This window comes from Scomber scombrus, chromosome 18, assembly GCF_963691925.1.
Source record: "Scomber scombrus chromosome 18, fScoSco1.1, whole genome shotgun sequence".
NCBI classification, from domain to species: Eukaryota; Metazoa; Chordata; class Actinopteri; order Scombriformes; family Scombridae; genus Scomber; species Scomber scombrus.
This window is the reverse complement of record NC_084987.1, coordinates 15,158,085-15,179,147: the sequence shown is the minus strand read 5'-3', so window position 1 is coordinate 15,179,147 and position 21,063 is coordinate 15,158,085. Positions and strand designations below refer to the sequence as shown.

At 40.1% G+C, this 21,063-nt stretch overlaps 1 protein-coding gene across 1 annotated transcript; it reads right to left on the bottom strand.

Moving 5' to 3' along the window:
* Window positions 1-300: 300 nt before the first annotated feature.
* LOC133999331 (serine/threonine-protein kinase/endoribonuclease IRE1-like) lies at window positions 301-20,999 on the bottom strand. The gene is made up of 22 exons (XM_062438524.1): window positions 20,780-20,999; window positions 13,183-13,297; window positions 10,792-10,825; window positions 10,515-10,587; window positions 10,220-10,292; window positions 9,138-9,260; window positions 8,499-8,600; window positions 8,145-8,406; window positions 7,579-7,657; window positions 6,933-7,092; window positions 6,373-6,488; window positions 5,936-6,130; window positions 5,547-5,811; window positions 5,339-5,429; window positions 5,055-5,244; window positions 4,573-4,672; window positions 4,260-4,459; window positions 3,693-3,840; window positions 3,399-3,526; window positions 2,919-3,042; window positions 1,887-1,954; window positions 301-1,802 (listed from the first exon to the last, which is right to left on the bottom strand). The coding sequence occupies exons 1-22, from the start codon at window positions 20,846-20,848 to the stop codon at window positions 1,260-1,262; spliced, it is 3,258 nt and encodes a 1,085-aa protein (XP_062294508.1). The 5' UTR covers window positions 20,849-20,999; the 3' UTR covers window positions 301-1,259.
* Between the last annotated feature and the right edge of the window lie 64 nt (window positions 21,000-21,063).

Here is a 21,063-nt window from a genome sequence, read left to right as displayed (position 1 = left end):
TTAGGTAGGTTTCTAAAGCAAACATATTGCCCATCAAGTTTGAGTATTTCTTCAACTGTTACTTTCTGGCAAAATTTAATTTTAGTTCATTTATAGTCATTGGTTTACTCAGAGTCTGGTTTTAGATACACTATGATTCTGTAGAGCTGTATTAGGTCCTTTTTGGCTGTGGCCTGCTTGTGTTTAAAAATGCTCCTAAAATATTTAATAACATAACAGACATAGACGGTAGCTACAATTAACACTGGTTGGAGCATCTGCCCTAACAGAGACTAGAGATACAGTACATACCAGCTACAGTTAAGTGAAGATATATTAGTTTAATGTACAATAATAAAAGTGTTACATTTTCTTTCAGGCACTGAGCCTTGTTAAATATATCATACGGAGATGCATCAACATCAACGAACAAACACAATCTTAGTATAAAAAAAAAATAGAATTTAATGTGCAAGTCATTAACTTCACTTTGACACCCTAGAAAAAGTTCAGATGCATGAGCGTTCTGCTGCCCGACCTCTAAACTCATATTTGACTACATAATCACTTGAGGCCAAAATTACCCTTTGGAACAGTCCACTCTTAACAAGTCAGCATGATAGTCTTGATTGACAAAAAGAGAAGCAGTCTAGCAGCATTAACTGGAATCAAGCACATTTAGCATAGTTAATTTTAAAGATCTGTACCCATACAGCACAGTGAGATTTAAAACAAAACAAAAAACAAAAAAAAGGCACATTGGCCGCATTACATGATTTATCATCAGTGATCCAAATTCTGAATCAGTCTATACAAAAATATACATACAGTATCTGTGCAGTGAAGAGGCTCACTGAGAAATACAACATTGCACAATAAAAACTACCCAGGTATTCAATAACATCGACACAATGTTTCCCACAATAGAGGCCAGAGATTTTTGGGACAAACACTATTTTTGGACATGCCATTATAAAATAATAATAAAAAATTCTCTTTGCTCTGTCCAGCTACAAGATAATGTCCAACAACACCATGTTGGTTATGTGACCTCATCAAGGCAGAGACAGACTTGTGGACGGTTCTGTCAGGGAACATTTTAACCCAGGTGAGCAGAAGGCACTTAATTCAGGGTGCAGCTGCTATGCTCGGCAGTGGATCCCAGGCACTGCAGGCCTGGTCCTCACCAGCACAGGGCACAGCAACTGAGTCCCACTTGGTGTCCACTCTTTAAGGCAATGTTCCCCGTTTGTGCTGGGTCCACCTGACTCTGATGCAGTTCACACTGGTTCATTGTCCAGTGTGGGAGGATCTGGCAGTGTTTGTATTTCAGACTGACTGGATCCTCTTTGTCTGAGAGGAACTGTTGGTGATTCTGAGGCAAGACTTTGACAGTGCAAGTCAGTCTGTGTGCACGGTGCTGGCTCTGCTGGCTGTACTGTCTGAAGTGGTGAGTGTGAAGATACAGGCTCATCTGGTGATGTAGAGGGCACTGATTCAGCAGGTGTTGTGGGAGATGCCTGCACTGGTTGCGATGAATGTGTGGATTCTTGGGACTGTGATGTGCTTGTTGGGAGGTGTTGAGCGCATGGCTCGTTTTGTCTTTGTGGCCCAACGTGTGTGCACTGAGCCTGTGTTTTTGCAATCTGCTCTGCAGTGGAGTAGTAAGGCAGGAATGGCCTCTCAGGGGCACAGGTCCGCATGGCTAGGTAGGTGTGCATCAGCAGGTGGGGGAAGCGGGACGTGAAGTAGGAGACAAAGTCGTCAGGGATGGAGCCCAGAGTCTCCTGGACCTCAGTAGGCAACTCCCTATAATGGTGTTTCTGTTGAGGGAGCACAGACCGTGAGGCTGACTGTAGAAACTTCACTTAACACAGTTTATCATAGTCAGCAATATGCACTCTTACCTTGTTTCTCATTGCACGAAGGAGGTCTCTGACTGACCCACCCTTATAAGAGCGGAATTTCCGCAGATCTGCAAATAACAGAGACAAAATGGCATGCATCAACCACAGATATATATATATATATATATATATATATATATATACACATATATATATATATATATATATATATATATATATATATATATATATATATATATATATATATATATATATATACACATATATATATATATATATATATATATATATATATATATATATATATATATATATATATATATATATATATATATATATATAAATAAAATAGAAGATTGGAAATTATTCATCTGCCTTTTTATGCTGCAACTGAAGAATCAGACTGATCAGTGCAAATATGAAAATGTAAAACAGAGAGGTTCAGTGGATGATTTTTAATGTCTGGTATCTGAAACACTTAAAACGATTGAAAAAAGGTTAAATATACACATACTGTATATATGGAAAATAATTTAGCATTTTTTCACAAATATATAGCTGTTAGAATGTACTTTTGTATTATGCTGTTGTAATATACACATATATATACACATAACTTAGACACATAATAATCTCACATTTATCAGTCTGCATTTTCTTCACAAAGAAGTTTCTTTTTGCCTTTCTGGTGATATCAGAATATGTATGTATGTGCCATTTTTGTTATTGGTCAGTAGAAGTAAATGCAGAGTCCAAAGAAAACCAGTTCAAGAAAATTGCATGGAGTTTGAGGTTATGATACACAGTGGGTGGCAATGCTGACAGGAAGCAGTACTTAGTCACCTGCTGCAGTATTTTCTGATAACAGGATACAGGAAATGCATTCAGTGCAACTCTGAATGTACATCATACTTGTCAGGCAAAACATTTCTCCAACTCACTGTTAACTGAAATATTGCAAATACTAAAATCCTCACTTTGAAGCAGCGCAATAAATAAGCACCATTTCACAAAACGTGGCTCCAGGAGCTTATATTTAACATAATGTTTACACTTTAGTAAGTCTCATACCTGTCTGCAGTGGTACAGTGATATGCTCTCTCCAGTCACCCTTGACAACAGCCCTCCCCCCTCTCTCCAGCTGTCTCACTATTGGTCCGTCCAGCGGTTCCTTTTCTATTCTGTCGCTCACATCCTGCAAACAACCACAAAAAAAAGAGTGAATTTCAACAAATATACTTTTTCTTATCATCATCTTATTTTAATTGAGAACATTATTATAAACAAAAACGTATTTTAACAGTTAGTGAGTCTCATTTACATGAATCAAGGTGCAAGCACAGTCGACTATGGTAGAATAATTGGACATGACTAGTCATGGCTACAAATGGATTGCACCAGAAAGCTTTAATTTGTCTGTAGGTTATGTGTCAACCAAAGAGGACACACATGTACATTTCAGTAAAACCAACATATATCATTTTTACAATACATTTAAAAGCACTTTGTTACAAAAGAAGGGCATTTTCATATGAGTGAAAAATTACTAACCTGAAAGAACTGCAGCTCCTTCTCCAGACTCCAGAAGAAAGGGTGTTTGAGAACGCTCTCTGCTGAAGGCCTTCTGTGGGGCTCCATGCTTAACATCTGCTCTATTAGATCTCTGGCTACTATGTCCCCTGGTAGAATCAATGATACAAACATGCTGCTCATTACACTGTTCATAAATGCACAACTGTATCAAACCCTTTCTACTGCACTTAATAATCTACATAAACAGCAGCTTTATCTCTATTGTTGTACTTTGTTAGTCGTCTGAGACAAAACCACAAGTTTAGTCCTCACCATGTTTGTCAGTTTGCAGATAGTCGAGGCTGTATGTGCCCAGTAGGATGTTCGCTTGCCTCTGCAGAGATTTACCAAAAGGGTGGCTACCCTGAGACACCACGTAGTAGAACACACAACCGGCAGAGAAGATATCAACAGCACAGGTCTGAAAGGGACACGATGAGTAAAAAGGACAGAGGTCAAAGTGAAGCATATATAGAAACAGAACATTTAACACCACCAATGATACAAAGGATCAAGTTATATATACACACAAGTGTTGTTTATTAGTAAATTAGGTTGTGGTTACAAGGTTGCTATCAGACAAATAGCTACTACAAGCTTACATTTACCAATTCATCAGATATTATGAGCCCCATAAAAGGACTAATGTTTTTTTTTTTTTGTAAAATTATCCCAGTTATTGTGAGGTTTCACCATGAGTTTTGTGAACAATCCTTAAACTTTTAATCTCATTATGTTATTTTAATGTTTAATCTCTTAAATTTATTGCCTTAATAAACTTCGACAACCAACAATACTTCTAACCACCATGAGAGAGCTGCTACTGTCCTTCCAACTCACCGGGTTGTCTTTGCAGTCCTCACTGAGAACCTCGGGTGCAATCCAGCCCTCAGTGCCTGGCACCCCAGATCTTCTGCTGAAACTGTGGCGGCCCACTGCTAACTTCTTACACAGGCCAAAGTCAGAGATCATTGCCCGCACCCGACCATGGGCGTTGGGCATGGACACCAGGATGTTGTGGGGCTTCAGGTCTCTGTGGACTGGAGGGAGAGGATGAAGGTGAGGCAAAAAACGAGCTGTAAATTGCTTTTGGGGTGAAAATATTTTTGGGTTATGAGAAAGAGAAAGTGGTTTCATATTCAGTGATAGATACCTATGTTGAGAGAGTGCAGATGGGCCAGTCCTGACATGGTCTGCTGAAGCAGCATAACTGGCTCTAGTCCATGACGGTAAAAATCCTGTTTCTCCACATACTAGAGATGGAAGACATCAGTTAGTGCAGTACACTGATTAAAATAGACTGTCTCATTTTCACATTGGTTGAAGCCGTTTTCCTTTTTTTGAGCTCTATAAATAATGATGCATGACATGAAGGAATCCTGCCCATTTTCCTACACTTCACAAAATCACACAGTACAAATTAAACCCACAATGCAACAGCATGCTGACTACACAAAAAGTAATCATTGTGGAAACATCAATTAAAATGAGCAAAATACAAGTTTTGCTAATTAGAAAAGAAATACTAAAAGAAAAACAGATATGGAACTAAGGTTTTAAGTGTCTAAGAATAAAGTAATAACTATGTCTCTATACACTCAGGTAAGAAATAAGGGTTTTTGGGCCATCCAATACCTCTTGAAGTGAGGCAGCACACAGCTCAATGGCAATGTACTGGAACTGACGGTCCCTCTCAGTGCAGAAGTACCGGATGACATTTGGATGCTCGTCTGACTCCCTCAGCAGCTGAACTTCCCGGTCTGCAAAGCTGAAGCACTCTGGGAGAATTCTCTTCACTGCCACAGCACGGTTGTCAAACTGACCCCTTGTGGAGGAACAATGGAAATGCAACATTGTGTTCTTCAATTTTCTACTAATTAAATGATCATTTATTAAATTATGTATAGTGATTGACTTACTTGTACACAATAGTGCCCTCAGCACCATGACCCAAGACCTGTTTGGGGTGGAAATTTATGTTGCCCACTCTGACAATATTGGAGTCCTCTTCTAAATACAAATATAGAATTTCATTGAAAACTGAGTTATAACTGAAGTGCTAAAATATAAGTGCTGAATAAGCACAAAGAAAGAGTCTGCATGTTATCTTAATTTGTCCATCTTTACCTCCATCTTCATGTTCATTGGCAGAGCTGCCCAGCTCAGACACAGACAGATTGGAATGGTTTGAAGCACGTGGGGTAACATTGGGGCTGCTGTGGTCTGAGCATTCGGAGCGAGTGTGTGCCACCTCAAGGTAGTCACTGTCTGGGGCCAAGCCCAGACCCACATCTGCAGGCGAGAACGGCTGCTGCCTCTGGAGCAGCTCCAACCTCTCCTCCATCTGTTTCTGGAACTCCAAGTGCTGCAGCTGCTGCTGCTTGTGTACACTCTGTAGTAACAGAGAACATTATGTTTAAAAATAACTAAATTTAAGAAATAACAATATCGCATAAAAAATGTTATCTGTTCACGTTGGTACTCAAAAGTTCACTATCTGGTGATGTTTGACTTGCCTTGGGGTAGGTAATAACAAAGGCCACCCAGCCAGCCAGAAGGAAAGTGGAGAAGATGATGGTGGCCATGTCTTTTAGCATAGAATCCACAGGGGCCTCCAGCCGCATTGTGCGACCACTGGCCCCAGGCTCTTGGATTGATGTTTCAGGCAGAGGAGAAGGGGGGCCATCATCCATACCACTATCGTTCACCTTCTGCAACATGAAGGGAACAGAGGGAGGTAAATTAAGTGAGGGCAGTGTGAGAAAATCTGCACAGATGCTAGGGTGTATCTGAACACACACACACACACACACACACACACACACACACACACACACACACACACACACACACACACACACACACACACACACACACACACACACACACACACACACACACACACACACACACACACACACACACACACACACACACACACACACACACACACCTCCTCTACTTTCTTGTCGGTGGTAGGTGGGATGACGTTGCCTTGATTGCGAGGAAAGCTGTCTGGGAACTTCTCCAGCATCTTGGTGTGAGCTTCAGGAGGTGTCTCATGATGGCCTGAAAGAATAAACTCATTAATCAGCAGCAGCGAAATCATAGATACTCATCTAAATCAAACCCTACTTTCAGTCAGCACACTTGGAGTATTTACTTGATTTGTGTTTAAATTCAACGTAAAGACTACATTTGTCATACTTCTGACTTATTTTATCAGCCAGCAGAGGGCAGTCCCAGTCACTCAAAGTGCAGTGGATCATTTCAGCCCTGGACTGATTGCAGTAAACAGTAATGACAGTGAAACCTTTCAACACACATTAAATATGTCACAGAGTTCTTTCCTGATGTCAGACCCTAATGTGTGAATAGTTGGTGAAAATAAAACTTCTTCCCTATTTTTTAGTGCTGCCCCTGGAGTTTTTCCCTCACTTTAGTATGTAAGGTCTCCTTATTCAGAGTAAATAATGTAGACGTAATATTAATGTTTATGAACTAATGAAGTACCTATGAGGAGCAGGTAGTTCCTCATGAAGTTGATACGGTTTCGCTCCCGGAGTGCAGCGTTGAACTTGACACTGGTGCTAGGTGTGATGACACACTCCTTGTCTTCTTCAGTCTCCTGGCTGTTGGGACCCTCCAGCATGGGGAAGGTGCTGCCACGAGGCTGTGTGTACACACACACACAAAATATTTAAGGAATTCAGTTACATTTCCTGTCAGATGCCTCACAGGAAAAAACTCAAGTGTACTCTAAAAACATTATTCCATTTGAGCTGTGGCTGGCTAGGACACTGGAAAGAACATATTGCACTCACTCACTCACTCACTCACTCACTCACTCACTCACTCACTCACTCACTCACTCACTCACTCACTCACTCACTCACTCACTCACTCACTCACTCACTCACTCACTCACTCACTCACTCACTCACTCACTCACTCACTCACTCACTCACTCACTCACTCACTCACTCACACACGCTAAGAAACTATTAATCAAAAGTGAATACTCATGTAACATGGTGATAAATGTCTAAGTAAATACAAAACTTGCAAATATTTTAAACATACATGTATTATGTTAATGTCTTGGTGATAAGGATTAGTGTTTTGCTTAAATGAAGATATACGTGTAACTGTCACTCACCACCACAGTGACTCCATCGTGCACAAGAGAAGGAGAAGCATACAGACTGGTGGAGTATTTACCCACATACAATGTGGCCCTAAAAAAACAAAAAGCACAGTCAAGTAAGTGCTCCCTCACTTGTGAAAACACATTACTCCATCTCTGTTTTAGGCTACACAGAAGTGTGACAGCAAGAGTTCTCCATTACCTCCCTAAATAGTTGAAACTTTTACAGTGGATCAACCACTGAAAGTCCTACTTGTTCATTCCAGCGAGAGCAGGTGCAAACACAACATATAAAAATAAAACAGTGTCGCAGTGTGAAACCAGTGGTGAAACAAGGCCCGTCTGTTAGATATTACATGTCCCAACCCAACTCCACAACATGAAGCAATCTTACATAAATAAAAGTACATTTTGATTTCACCCTTTAGTAATTTAAAAACCTATGATTAATAGGTAGTAAAGGTTCTGACATGTTCAAGAGTGTTTGACTAATATTTGTTCTCTGGATGGTATTCAAAAGTATGACAGAATACAGATGAATCATTTTTAAATCATTTAGCTGATGTTGATCTACTTACATGAACTTATTCTTGGGCTTCTTCTCTTGGGGAAATGGGTACTTCCACTGGGTGATACGGCCAACCTCTCCAGACATGAAAGTGAGGTAACGTAGAGTTTCCACTGCCACGTTAGTATGGAGAACTTTACGGAGGCCCTCGCGCTGCCAGATATACATGGCCACCACCGGAGAGTTATAGTTCTGCACCCACTGAACGTCTCCGGATTCACTGTCCACAGTCACCACGAGGCCGTCACCATTGGACACAAAGTGAGCCATCTCTGTGGGGAAGGGACAAAGAGCAGATTAAGTGATTGGAATTGTCTGTCAGAAATTGAAGTGACAATAGAGCCAGTGTGTCTCAGGGTCTTACTGTATTTGGTGTCATCATCAGGAAGGGTGGAGGCGTAGTCAGAATAGGTGGCATTCCAGCGCAGCTCTCTGCTTTTGGTGTCATACATAGTGATGGTGTACTCTAACAAGAAGATGAACAATGAGAACTTATCCACACAGGAACAACATATTTCCATTGCTTGCCTTATGTAACCAGGCTTGAGGCACTGAAACTGTGCAAAGTATCCATTTCTGGGTGTAAATGCAAAAGGTGGCAGGAGAATGGACAAGTGAAACTAAATCCTGCATATAGGCTGTTGGGTTACAAAGTGAGTTTTGACTTGACACCAAGTTAAATAATAATAGCAAGATTCATTCTCTAGGCCACTGTCCACAATTACAACTGCTTCTCCAGACCTTAAAGCTGCTGGTGGTCTTGTTAAGGTGGGTGGAGACATCCGTAAGGATCAACAGAAGGAAAATAAGGGTTTGCCAACAGTTTGGATTTAGAGCACCAAAGGCAAATAGGCCTACTGATTAACCAGATGTGATTAACAATTGAATGGGATGGGCTGCAATGCTAACAGATAATCTGACCTAGATAAGGCTGGCTAGGTGAGTAATTGATGTCAGTTGTGAGAGCTGAACTTGTGTTGTGGGGTTGTTGTTTGTTTTTTACCTGTGCGTCCCAAATAGAGCAGAGATGAAGAGGGACACAGCATTTCAGCAAAGGAGGAAGTCAACGTCTGCTGTTTCTCACCAGTCAACAGGTCCACCACATACCACAAATCCTGCTTCTTACCTACACAAACACACAGACAAAATGATTAACCTCTGCCACAATTATACTGTTTATATTGTTTTTGTACATGTACTTCTGTTTATCATTGTTATACATTTATAAACTCCCATTTGTTACACTTAATATTTACTTTATAGTATGGTCTTTACTTTACAATATTGAGTGTCTAAGTATTGTTATCTACTACTGGTACTTCTGTCTCATCTCTACATGTGACACTCATTGCATGTCACCCAGAAAGAGGGTTTCTCTTTTTGAGGTTTGTCTTGTTGAAGGGTATTTTTGTGTTAATTTTTCCTCTGAATCAGGGGTTTCACAGCAGAAAAGCAAAATAAGCCATTATACCTTCATGGTGATGGGTGTTACCATTCTAAATGAACAACCTATTGTCTCTTTGTACTAACATTTCATCTGTTTTGTCAGCAGGGAGTAGTCATCACAGCTATTATAGATGAATATAAAAACATGAATCAGGCAACAGTGGTTATGATTCAGAGAAACCAGCTGAGGATGATTTGGTCTGAGAACTCTCATACTTGGACTTATTTTTTTAAAAAGGGGAGAATTTGAGGCTGTAGCCTTTTTAAACCTGCGTATCTCCACTTCGTGCTGGCGGCAGCTTCAGTTGAATGAAAACAAAAGCTACACTGATAATGACTACGGCGAGGCAAATGTCACCCGCTTCCCTTCAAACAATGACAGAGTCACTATGGTAGATTACCTTTCTGTTAACTGTTGTAAATTCAAACGAGTGCGAGCTGCGGCCGCAGGTTGAGTGAAATAGAAAAGGTACTGTTATGCATTCTGTTAAAGCCAGATAACACCAGTTTATTGAGGTGAGGAGACACATGGGGACATGGACTGCACTCACATTATAGCAGTCGATACACAGGGAGAATGTAGCAATCATGCATTTAATCAAAAGACACACTTAATTTCTTGTGGAAAATCTGTCTTACCCATGTAAAGTATTCCATCAGAACTGCGGCAGGGAGAAGCATGGACCAACTCAGGGATAGTGAACGGTAATTTCTGTTTGTGCACATGAATTCAAATCAGATAACCGTAACATCCGGCATGACTTAGGACAATATATGGGGAACATCTTGCAGAATGTGGGTGTATAACTTTCAGCATGACTTATAGGCACATATGTTGTGAGATAATACATTTTTCTATAGAAGAGGGAACTAAATAGCATGTTCTCATAAAAGAGGAGAGATTATGATTTGTGATAAAGTTATTTCCTCTTACTGTGAGGCCTTCATTGTTCTTTCCTCCCAGAGAATACAGGCTGCCATCATTGGGGTCTGGCAGAAAGGCCGGCCTGCAGGACAGAGTAAAGAAGATACAGCATCACATTAATAACAAGTTAGAGATAATGTGAGCAATTGCACAAGCAATACGTTTGAGTAACAGATAAGATGACCTTTTTTCTAACCATTTGTATTCAGCATCTTTTGTTACAGACGTGTAATACAAAATATATACATGCACACGTGCAGGATAAAAAAAGCTCAAAGAAACATACTCTGCCACATGCGTAGGGACCTGAAGAACAGGATCTGTGAAGAGAAAACAGGAGACAAGATGCAAGTCAGAACTGACAAGAATATTAACCAACAATGGAAACCGTGGCCAGTAGTTGTTGAGCAAGAAAATGAACATTGATGACATTCAACCGCACAGAACACAAAGTTCAAATGAAAACTGATTCCCCTGAGGCAAACATGAAGAGCAAACAGTCATATTTGACTTGATGAATGAGCCAGACAAGTAACTACTATGGAATTTTTTTGTTGTTTTTTTATATCTCAGAAATGTCATATGTCTCTTCTTAAAATAAAGCACTTGAACATTTTAACTTGCTGCTGAGAAGAGACTGAGGAGCCTCAAACAGTGAAATGCCTCCTAGTAACACATATCAGAAGACCATATCAAGTGAAGCGAGTTAAAACCACTTTACTGCTAATTCCATACATTAACAATACTGCCTACCATTTCCGAGAGGACATTAGTCTACTTTTTTTAAAATTATATTACATCATAAGTGATCTACAGTTGTGTTTAAGGCTAAGAAAGTGCAGACTTTTTTCACATTTAGAATCTCTGCAAGTCGATTTTCATACCTCATGGCATGAATAGCTGACCATTCAACAATATGAATACAAACAAAAGTATTTGAAACACAGTCAGCATTAATAGTAGATTAAAACACAACAATGGTTATTTAGGGCAAGAGCAAACGCATGAAGCCCAAACTGTTGCTACTACAAAAACACACACCTCCTAACAGTGTGAACATAGAGGGTGTGGACCAGATGGTGCTGATCTCAGTAGAGGTGCCTGGAGGGGTCAACAATAGCAGGTGGGGGGCGGTGGCATAGGATTACCTGAAGGTGGTCAATGACTGTTGTGCTCAAGACTCATCCGTATTCATTAAGTGTAATTGCAGAAGGTGGTGAGAAAACAATAGTTTTCAATGTTGCACAGAGGGACATTAACCCTGATTGGCTGAAATAGAAATACATGTACGCAAAGCCAACAAGGAGTGACAAGCAAACAGTGAGAGGACACACATGCGGGCTGGGTTTGTTTGGCACTGGGATTTCTGCTTCCCCCCTCATTATGTAGGTGTATGGTTGCCTGACTGGAGCACAACAACAGGTGTGTACAAAGCCTGGTGGAGAACTGCTCAAATTTATATTCAACAGTTCTTCCAGAAAAACAGATGATGCGGAGGAAGCGGCCTCTGCCTCCGACTATGAATGTTTTGGTCATTAGGTGGATCTATCCAGCTCACAGGCTCACACCACTTTAGTTTTACTGTTTCTCAAAATCTAATTTTCCTGAAAAACGAGACATTATTTTAGGGTTCTGGGCAACTTCAGCCAATTACATTTTATTGAAATTTTCTTCTCACATAGTAGGAGTAATTCTATAAAAGACAGTTATAACAGGAAAAATCTTCTATTATGCATCTTATTATATAAAAGATAAAAATACACAAAACAAATATCCAAAGCTGACATTTTCAGCACACTATTTCCAATAAGCCTTCAGTCGATCGTATCTCCTATAACCGTATATATACTATACTATATAAGTGTACAGTGCCTACATTAACATGCGAGCCTCAGAACATGTGTGTGTGCAGGTGATACTACAGCAAAGTTAGTTACCCTTGCCCACTCTGACCTTGATTACAGGCTATATTTGCCCCTCTTTCAGTTAATAATTAGCCAGTTTCCATGCCTAACAGAACATCTAACAGCATTTACTGGAGCACGGCCTGAACATAAGATTTACAGTAATCTCAGAAACCATTTCTTATAACTCAGTAATACCAATTAAAAGGCAAAAACAGTATATGCCTTTTGTTTACAAGCATTACTGATGCATTAGAAAATATGAATGACTTACAGATTTACTTGATGATGGCAAATTCAAATTCTGTGTCTTAAATTTTGCATCATCTGGATCACAGAGGGTGCCTTCAAATAAAAATGATCTCAAGTTTGGATAATCATAAAACTCCAGTAGCAGTGGCAGTGACATGATATGGTAACAAGTAGCAATCACTTGAAATCATTCACTGTAATTCAGTTTATATTAGAGGAGTTAAAATTAGAAGAGTGGAAACTTTCACCTGCAGCTTCCACTTTGTTAAATTCTTTAAAAATCACTCCTCACTTTTATTGTTGTGTTCTAACATGCTCTCCGTGACACAACGTAAGACTGAACATGTCAAAAGAACCTCATTGTGGTTTTTTTTTAAAAAGCAATGGGATATTGTTGTTTTCTCTGTGGCAGCATATAAAAGCACTGTGTTTTCTTTTCAAACAAATGCTACTGGGCCTTGAGAGCAGGCAAACAACAACTCGACAATGAGTCACACTCGACTCTGATCGCCTCCTCTTACCTTCTTTCAGAGTCCATTTGATCGAGCCTGATTTCTTGCTAACAGCATGCAGGTTTCCGTCCAGGGTGGACACAAAGAGCAGGCTTTCAGGAAGAGAAACTGTGCTGGAAAACCCCTACAGGAACACAAGAACAAGGTGACATAAACAACCACATCCCGACTCAAAATAGCAGACAAACGTATTCATTATGCACATAAAATCAAGGTGAGAACATTAAACTCAGACATTAGCACGCAGGCATGTGTGAGCATGCATGCTTCCAGTTAAAGCCAAAGAGGTTAGGTGTAAATGTGTGCTCCTGCATCCAAGCTGTGAATAATAACATCAGTCACTAATCACTGAGAGACTGCTTATGCTCACAGACACCTGGACTAAAGAGAAGTAATATAGTAAGAAATATGGCAGAAGATGAGCAACTGTGTGTCAAATGTAAATGCATTGTAGAAAGAGAAGCCCATTTTCTGTTTCCGGTCTGTTACACCAGTGCAGTCGATGCAATGATGGGTTGCCTGAGTGATAACTGCCATCAAGGACTGCTTTTAGGAATAAATGGACTTCAGATCAATACCTTACAATGACAGATGAAGAACAAACTAGGAGGAGGCTGACTGGCTAGATAACTAGGGGCCGGCCAGTTGTGCAAGCACAGGGTTGAAACGTGATGGCAGGTAAACAAAACAAGCATGAGCCTGTGCACGTGCGTTACCAACTAGCACACCCTGTAAGCATGGCTTGTTTTTTTTAAAGAAACTGCTTCAACTTTCTTCTGCACAGATGAATAGTGGGCTGACAGACCATATGGCCACCGGACACCACTCTTTCCAAAACCCTGTACTCCTACTCACAGATATGGGGGACATGAGCAGACATGGGAACACTTGGATGGCAGAAGTGACAGTACATGTGACAAAGAGACGATACACTGACAGTCAGAGAAAACTGAGACTAAGTGAAGTCAAATAAAAAGCTGCAGCCAATCCAGTGCAAACAACTGAACTCATAACCACAACAGCGGCTACATGACCCGGCCTCATGACATGGCTTATGCCAGAATTAACAATGCGGTGGGTGACGTGTGCTCCACTCACCCACTATGGAATTTTAAAAACGCTGTGTTTGATAACCGAGCTCTGGGCTTCATCTGGTTTTTGGCACAGAGGAACGAGGAAGACGTACAGTGAGCCAGTTGAGAGCTATGACTGCCCACCGAACCCAAGAAGACCACATGAACTCAGCAAAATCTCAAACTCTGAAATAAACTCTTCTTTCAAATGATATTCAACTGGTACTCATGAAGTGTGAGTTAAGGGGGCTGGGAGAACTTTTTATCAACTTGTTTTAACAACATCTTCTTTTTTTTTTACCTTACATATACAAACTACAACCAACAAACAATCTGGAGATTACAACCTAACCTCTAAACCTGTCATCTTTACCACAGGAGCCTAAAAACAAAGCAGAGCAGCTGAGATAGACCTCATTCTCCTGCTGAACCACAATGGTATTGATCAACATCCCTGACTAATCCCCCTTAAGATGTCCCCTGGGAGGGGGGATGGGGGGTGCAAACAGCCCCTCCATATAATGCAGATTACCTATCTATAATTACTAACGAAGTCTTTTCAGCATTTAGCCACTTCTGATGAGGGGGGGCGGGCAAAGCGCTCTTTAGCCAGATGTGAAACACACCAGACCTGGTAGGTTAGCCAAGAGTGTGGCACATGGAAAGGAAATACAACCATCACCGAGTCACTCTGGGCGTTTCTCTTGACACAGCTCCCATTTCCCTACAAGACTAATGCCATAAAAAACGAACAGTGCAAGGGCAAACAGTCATTTTACAACACTTTCTCCTTGAGTGTGGAAGTGAAATCTTAAAACTTGACATGGAAAAATACTAAACATGTTTTAATTGGCCAGATGGAAACCGTGGCCAAAACAACCCCACAAACTGAAGGTGTTGTTGAGATGTTTTCTTAGAGTTTCACAAACTGCCGAAAGAAACCGTGTCCTTCCACATTTGCCCACAAATCCCCTTCTGTAATCTCACATCCTATACAGAGCCTTTGAGTCAATATTGTGCACCTGCGACTGTTCCCACTGGGCTGCACACTCACAGGCATCGCACAACTGTACTGGGAGAATCATAACTGATCTGTTTTTGGGCCCCCTGTAACGTCCATCAGGGTTCTTGGTTTCATAAGCAAATGACCTTTCAAACATCTGTTAACCTCCTAGTTTTGGATGCAAAGTGATATTCAACAGCATTTGGATATTTTTCAGTGTACAGCTGGTCTTGCAAAGCCTGGCTGCTCAGATTAGCAGCAGTGGTGAGATGTTAATCTCTTTTTAGAGGACTGATGCATCGGGGCATTGCCTTTCATTTCCTTATTCTGTGTGTAAAACAGAAATGTTAAGTTGTTGCGTAAGCCAAGTTACATAATACTACAGAACTGGGCGAAACCAAAGTTTTGGCAAGTTCTGAGGTCTTCACTTTCCCTTCTGCAATGAGGCCAGTCGTGGCTCAGAGGGACACTCACTACAATGCTCAGGATATCAGCGGCAGCAGGCTGTTTGTCGCTGTGCTTCACCACCTGCTTGCATGACAGACCAACCTAAACAGCGGACAGGCTGTAAGTGGCAGCTTTCCTACTGAGCGTACACAAACACTTCAGATGTACACCTGTATCATCACCTCTTTGTCAGAAACTCTGATATGTTGTCGACCAGTGAAATATCACATCTAAACAATAGTTAGGAGAGTACCTGAGCAAAAGCTGTAATGATGCAATGCAATTACTTATCTTAGAGGTTAGACAGTAAACACTGAGAGCCAGACAGACAGTGTCTTTACAGGAGAAAGACTGGATTAAAAGGTGGATAAACACACACACCAGGGCAACTGTGGGAGCAGAGGAATGGAAGGAGGCTGAGTTTGAGTACACATTACTTGATCAGGTCTTAAAGTTGATGAGCAGATATGAGAGGCAAACAAATGACCACCACTTGGTATTTTCACACAACAGCTGTACAATGAAGTGCAGCTGCTCTACTCTTCTCATCCAGTACACACACACACACACACACACACACACACACACACACACACACACACACACACACACACACACACACACACACACACACACACACACACACACACACACACACACACACACACACACACACACACACACACACACACACACACACACACACACACACACACACACACTTAGTATCGTCTGCAACTCTGATGAAATCTTGTGTTTGGCTGTCTTAATGTGTAGAAGGGACAAAGATTTTCATTCATCGCCTGACATTTCAGGCTGTTTTGTGAGATGCATGCAGGGGAAGGAGGCCAGCACAGAATGTGGCCTAAACTAATTGTTTCTGCTGAAAAGTGGAACACGCTCTTAACGTCAGCAGCAGTAAGCAGTTGGTTTGCAGCTTGCTTGGGTGCAGAGAAAAAACAACCAACACAGGAACCAAGAAATATTTATCACACATCTGGTTACTTGTTAAATCGAGGTGTGGTACAGCATCAGCTTCTAGTCATCAAACACGTTTTGAAAGTCTATTAAGACATCTTTTATCCACCAGTCTTTAAAGCCTACATGGAGGAAGTCATGAAACGTTTTCCCTTGGAGCTGTTTAACGATGACACAGACCTGAGGATGTTTGATTTATCAGTCATGAATAGGAGGATTGAATTTCACTAGAATAAGACTATATATTTGCCATGGACATCTCTGGTAACACATTTCATGAACTTGCAGTGTCAACACAGTTTTTATCAGTTGCACGCTGCATGTTTTTGCCACAGTGGAGAGGATGTCACATGTTGGCTCTCGCTCATGCACGTTCACTCTAAGCACAGTCAATCTACTGTTGTGATAAGATAAAAACTAAAGAAGTTAAATATGACATAGGTAAATAAGGGCCGAACCATTATGAAAAAATCGTATTACAATTATTTTGACTGATACTGTGACTTTGATATGGTTTGCAATATTAAAAGTGAATGATATTTTTTTACATCATTATTCTCATTTTCATTGATTCATTAAAAGGCATTAAAATGGATTATGGTGTGATTTCTGCAGTATCTGAAACAAGCAAAGATGTTTCCTTAAGTCTGTAGAATATGATGTGTGGGCCAGGACATCTCTGCAGCACAGCAATATTTAATTTGAAAAAAAAAAAGTATTTTTACACACATTTCTCTTTTAACAAATACTGTACCTCCTGCAATTTGAAAATTGAAGTAGGCAGATATGAGCTTGCTTAATTGCTCAACCTGGGTGGTGACCAATCAATGGCACAAACTACAGCAGAGGAACAGGTATTAATAAAGTCAGTTTAAGGAATATTAGTGTTGTTATAAAAAGCCTGTGTGTGTATGCAGTGAGGCATAGCAGTAATAGCTGTAGACATGCTAGCTAGCTTTCAGTCACTGACACATCCTCTATATAGTGGTAAATCAGCTTAAAAATAGCCCAATTGTGAAGAAGAGAGTCAAAAGAAAGAAATGATTAGTCTTTTCTCTGTTTTTTTTTGTATCTCTGTGTCACCCACTCACACACTCACACGTCTATAGATGGTCTTTTTTCATCCTTGCAACATGAGCAGAAGGTCTAGCAGGCTAACAGAAGACCCCAAGACATGATAGTGGATTATAAAGCTGCTTTAATCTACTACTTAGCTGAAGTCGTTAACTAGCTCTCTAATTTACAGACCTCTTTAAGATGAGCCAGGCTTGTACAGAACTGATCGCGCAATGTCTGACTAGATCTCCCCTTTCTCATGAAAATTTAAGTAACGACAATTTCACAAGATGAAGGCAGCTGCAGTCTTCAGAGGAAAACACATCAGTCACTCTTCATCGACTGCAAGACCCTAGTGCATGAAGAGGGACCCTGGATGTCCCCCGATCTAAGAGCTGATTGACTCAGTTTGATCAACAACATGACATCCTATTAGGGATGCAACTAACAACTATTTCCATTATCGATTCATCTGTCGATTATTTTCTTGATTAATCAATAATAAATGAGTCTACAAAATGTCGATCACTGTTTCCCAAAAGCCCAAAATGCAACATAAAAATGTTTTGTTTATCACAACCAACAGCCAGCATTTTGTCTTTTACTTGCTTGGAAATTAATTTTCTGATGACTGACAAATCAATTAAATCGCTGCAGCTCCACTTTTTATAGAGTCTCTGTTTTATGTTTACCTGTAAAGATTTTGACTTTATTAGTCTGTACAAATGAAGAATAAAGAATAAATGTTGGCCGAATAAATTCTGTGGCCTTCGCATATTACAGATGTAAATGAGTCTGAGGTGAACAGGTCCAGTGACGGCGGGTTTATGGTCTGCAACACGATATGTTGCTTACATGAAAATTTATCCTAAACCTCTTTGCAAAATAAGTGGTTAATATGGATGTTACTGAATAAAAACTGTCATGATTATCACCAATAGCCTCTATATCATGTTAATTAGCTACCCTATTATACAGATCATTTACAGAGACTGGCTGAAAGCTGGATAGATTTGTCTGACAACATTTTTATCAAAACAGGATCTAATCCGACGAGTATTACTGGGACTTCCTGTATAAACTGGTACAGTGCCAGAGAACCGTTTGTCTTGATTGCAGTTTTTTTTTTTGGTCACTTCCCCCTGCTGCAATCTCCAGTTCAACTTTCCAGGTGAGGTCAAATTAATCCCAAACAACTCATTGGATTCGTTCTCCAGATCAGCTTCAACAAGTCAGCTAGCTCGCTTTTTGTTTCAGCCACTAATACTATAAAATACATATCATGTGAGTGGTAAAAAGTGAAGAAAACAGTTTCATTTCAACATATTCTTGGTCTTTTTATACTATTGCTGGATAACGTCACATTGCAAAAAATCTCATAATACCTAATCATAAGTGGCACATGTTTAAGTGCAGATTTTGCAAGGTTCTGGTGCAGGTTATGCATGATTTAATCAAGGTAACCACAAAGGATAATCAAGTATAACCACACAGTGTTTTGGCGACGTAAAACTTTTTAAATTAGAGACTGCTGATGGAGCATTACTGAATCTGTCCTGCTGCTCTCAGATGCCTCTCGAGATCTAATCAACACATGGAAAGGTTTTTATACAGTTTAAGGTTTTGGTGGATGACAGATACTTGAAGGAATCCCTTTAGTCTTTACCGCAGTCCAGAGATGGCTACTTTCTTGAATTAAGCTTTTATTTAAATCCAGTCTAAATGTTGAAAGAGTGTCTACTGAAAGTGTATTTGTTGTATATTTCTGTCATCAGTTTCTTTTGGAACCACAAAAACTTTGACGTTGCACAGAAATCAGATGTGGTCCTCTGACATAAATTAGTCAGCACTACATAAAAAAACAAAAAAAAAACTATTTACACTGTCACACTCACTCATTACCTTGTGCTGCCTGAATTTCTATTGTTGAACCATCCAGGGCACAGACAGTGATTTTTTCCTGAGACTTATGTTGATTAAGTCAGTGCTAAATTCACAATGCAAGCTGTAGAAATGTTAGCATCTGACCAAGCCTGTAAACATCAACACAATGCACCATATATGATATATCATTCAGCTGATATTATCGGACGATTTTGGCCTATCACAGTTTATATGTTGTCTGGCCTGCACCAATTTTATATGTTTTAAGTTATATATGTAGCATATATTTGAGTTTAACATATATGTGCATGTTTTTTTTTTTCTTCTGTGTTTTCAAATATTACATTTCCAGTTTCAGTGCTGGGATGGAATTTTATGTACAGTAATAAAGTACATTGTTAAACTGTAAAACAGCATGCTTCCATTACATATATTTGTCACAAGTGTTTGATAACAACATTTTGAGGGATCATTGCGGAAAAAATATGTCAAAATTGTAATTTATTTGATCCCTTAATATCGGTATTGGCCTCAAAAATGATCAGTCGGAGCCTATATGCTGTATCAATGACTTATATGACTTACTATGAAAACAATATCATGGTTTTTCTTATATTCACTACTTGGCTTATACTATTCTGAGGTAATTTAGGGTGTTGATGAAATAACAATTGCAGTTTTGAGCTTTTGAGTTTAATGAATAAACGTGAGGTTAACCCATGTAGATATAGCAGGACATCTCCTAGTCCACTAGCAGACAATTGTTTTATTGCATTATTACCTGCTAAAGTTGCTGATAGGAGATGGCTTTCACACCCTGTTGTAACAGAGCTCCTTGGCCCAACCTACTTGACTGATGAATAGTAAATAATGTACCTTGACAATTCAATATTGCTTCATTTGACTGCAGGATGTACGAAGCTCAAAACTTAACATGCACTTTTTAGGCTAATGTTAGCTTATTTCTGTCATGACAAGAAAGCACGCAGCATACAGACAGCACTAAAGCTCCACTGAATAACTCATATTTGTAGCTTGGACCACTCATACTTGTACAACTGAGAGCAGAAAAATCAGCCAGCGTTGGGTCAAAAGTGTAGTTTAGTGGATAACTCCGAGCCAATATTATCTAAGTTAAGCTAGCTTATCCAGTTAGCTCTCTTACCTTTTGTGGGCAGCAAAGCAACGCCAAAATGCACCACAATAGGGCCCTACTGCTCACTGTCCAGTCCATATTTTCTGGTCTTGAACCGGGATAGACAGCTGGTCCGGACGGCTGTAGACTACATAGAAAACGCGATTTGACTCACGACCAGATGTGACGAAATTTGTACAAATGTTAAAATCTTAAAGGCAGCGGCGGCGAAGGCGAGCACAACGTTAGGTGCACTTCTTCCTGAAATGAGAGTTGTGGGGGTTGGACTTTGGGATAGATATCCACAGGAGTGG

Coding starts and splice junctions, on each gene's coding strand:
- LOC133999331 (XM_062438524.1), bottom strand. CDS start 20,848: ATGGACTGGACAGTGAGCAGTAGGGCCCTATTGTGGTGCATTTTGGCG. Junction 10,826..13,182: donor CAAATGGACTCTGAAAGAAG/GTAAGAGGAGGC, acceptor TTCTCTTCACAG/ATCCTGTTCTTCAGGTCCCT. Junction 3,043..3,398: donor AGGAGCTGCAGTTCTTTCAG/GTTAGTAATTTT, acceptor GGTTGTTTGCAG/GATGTGAGCGACAGAATAGA.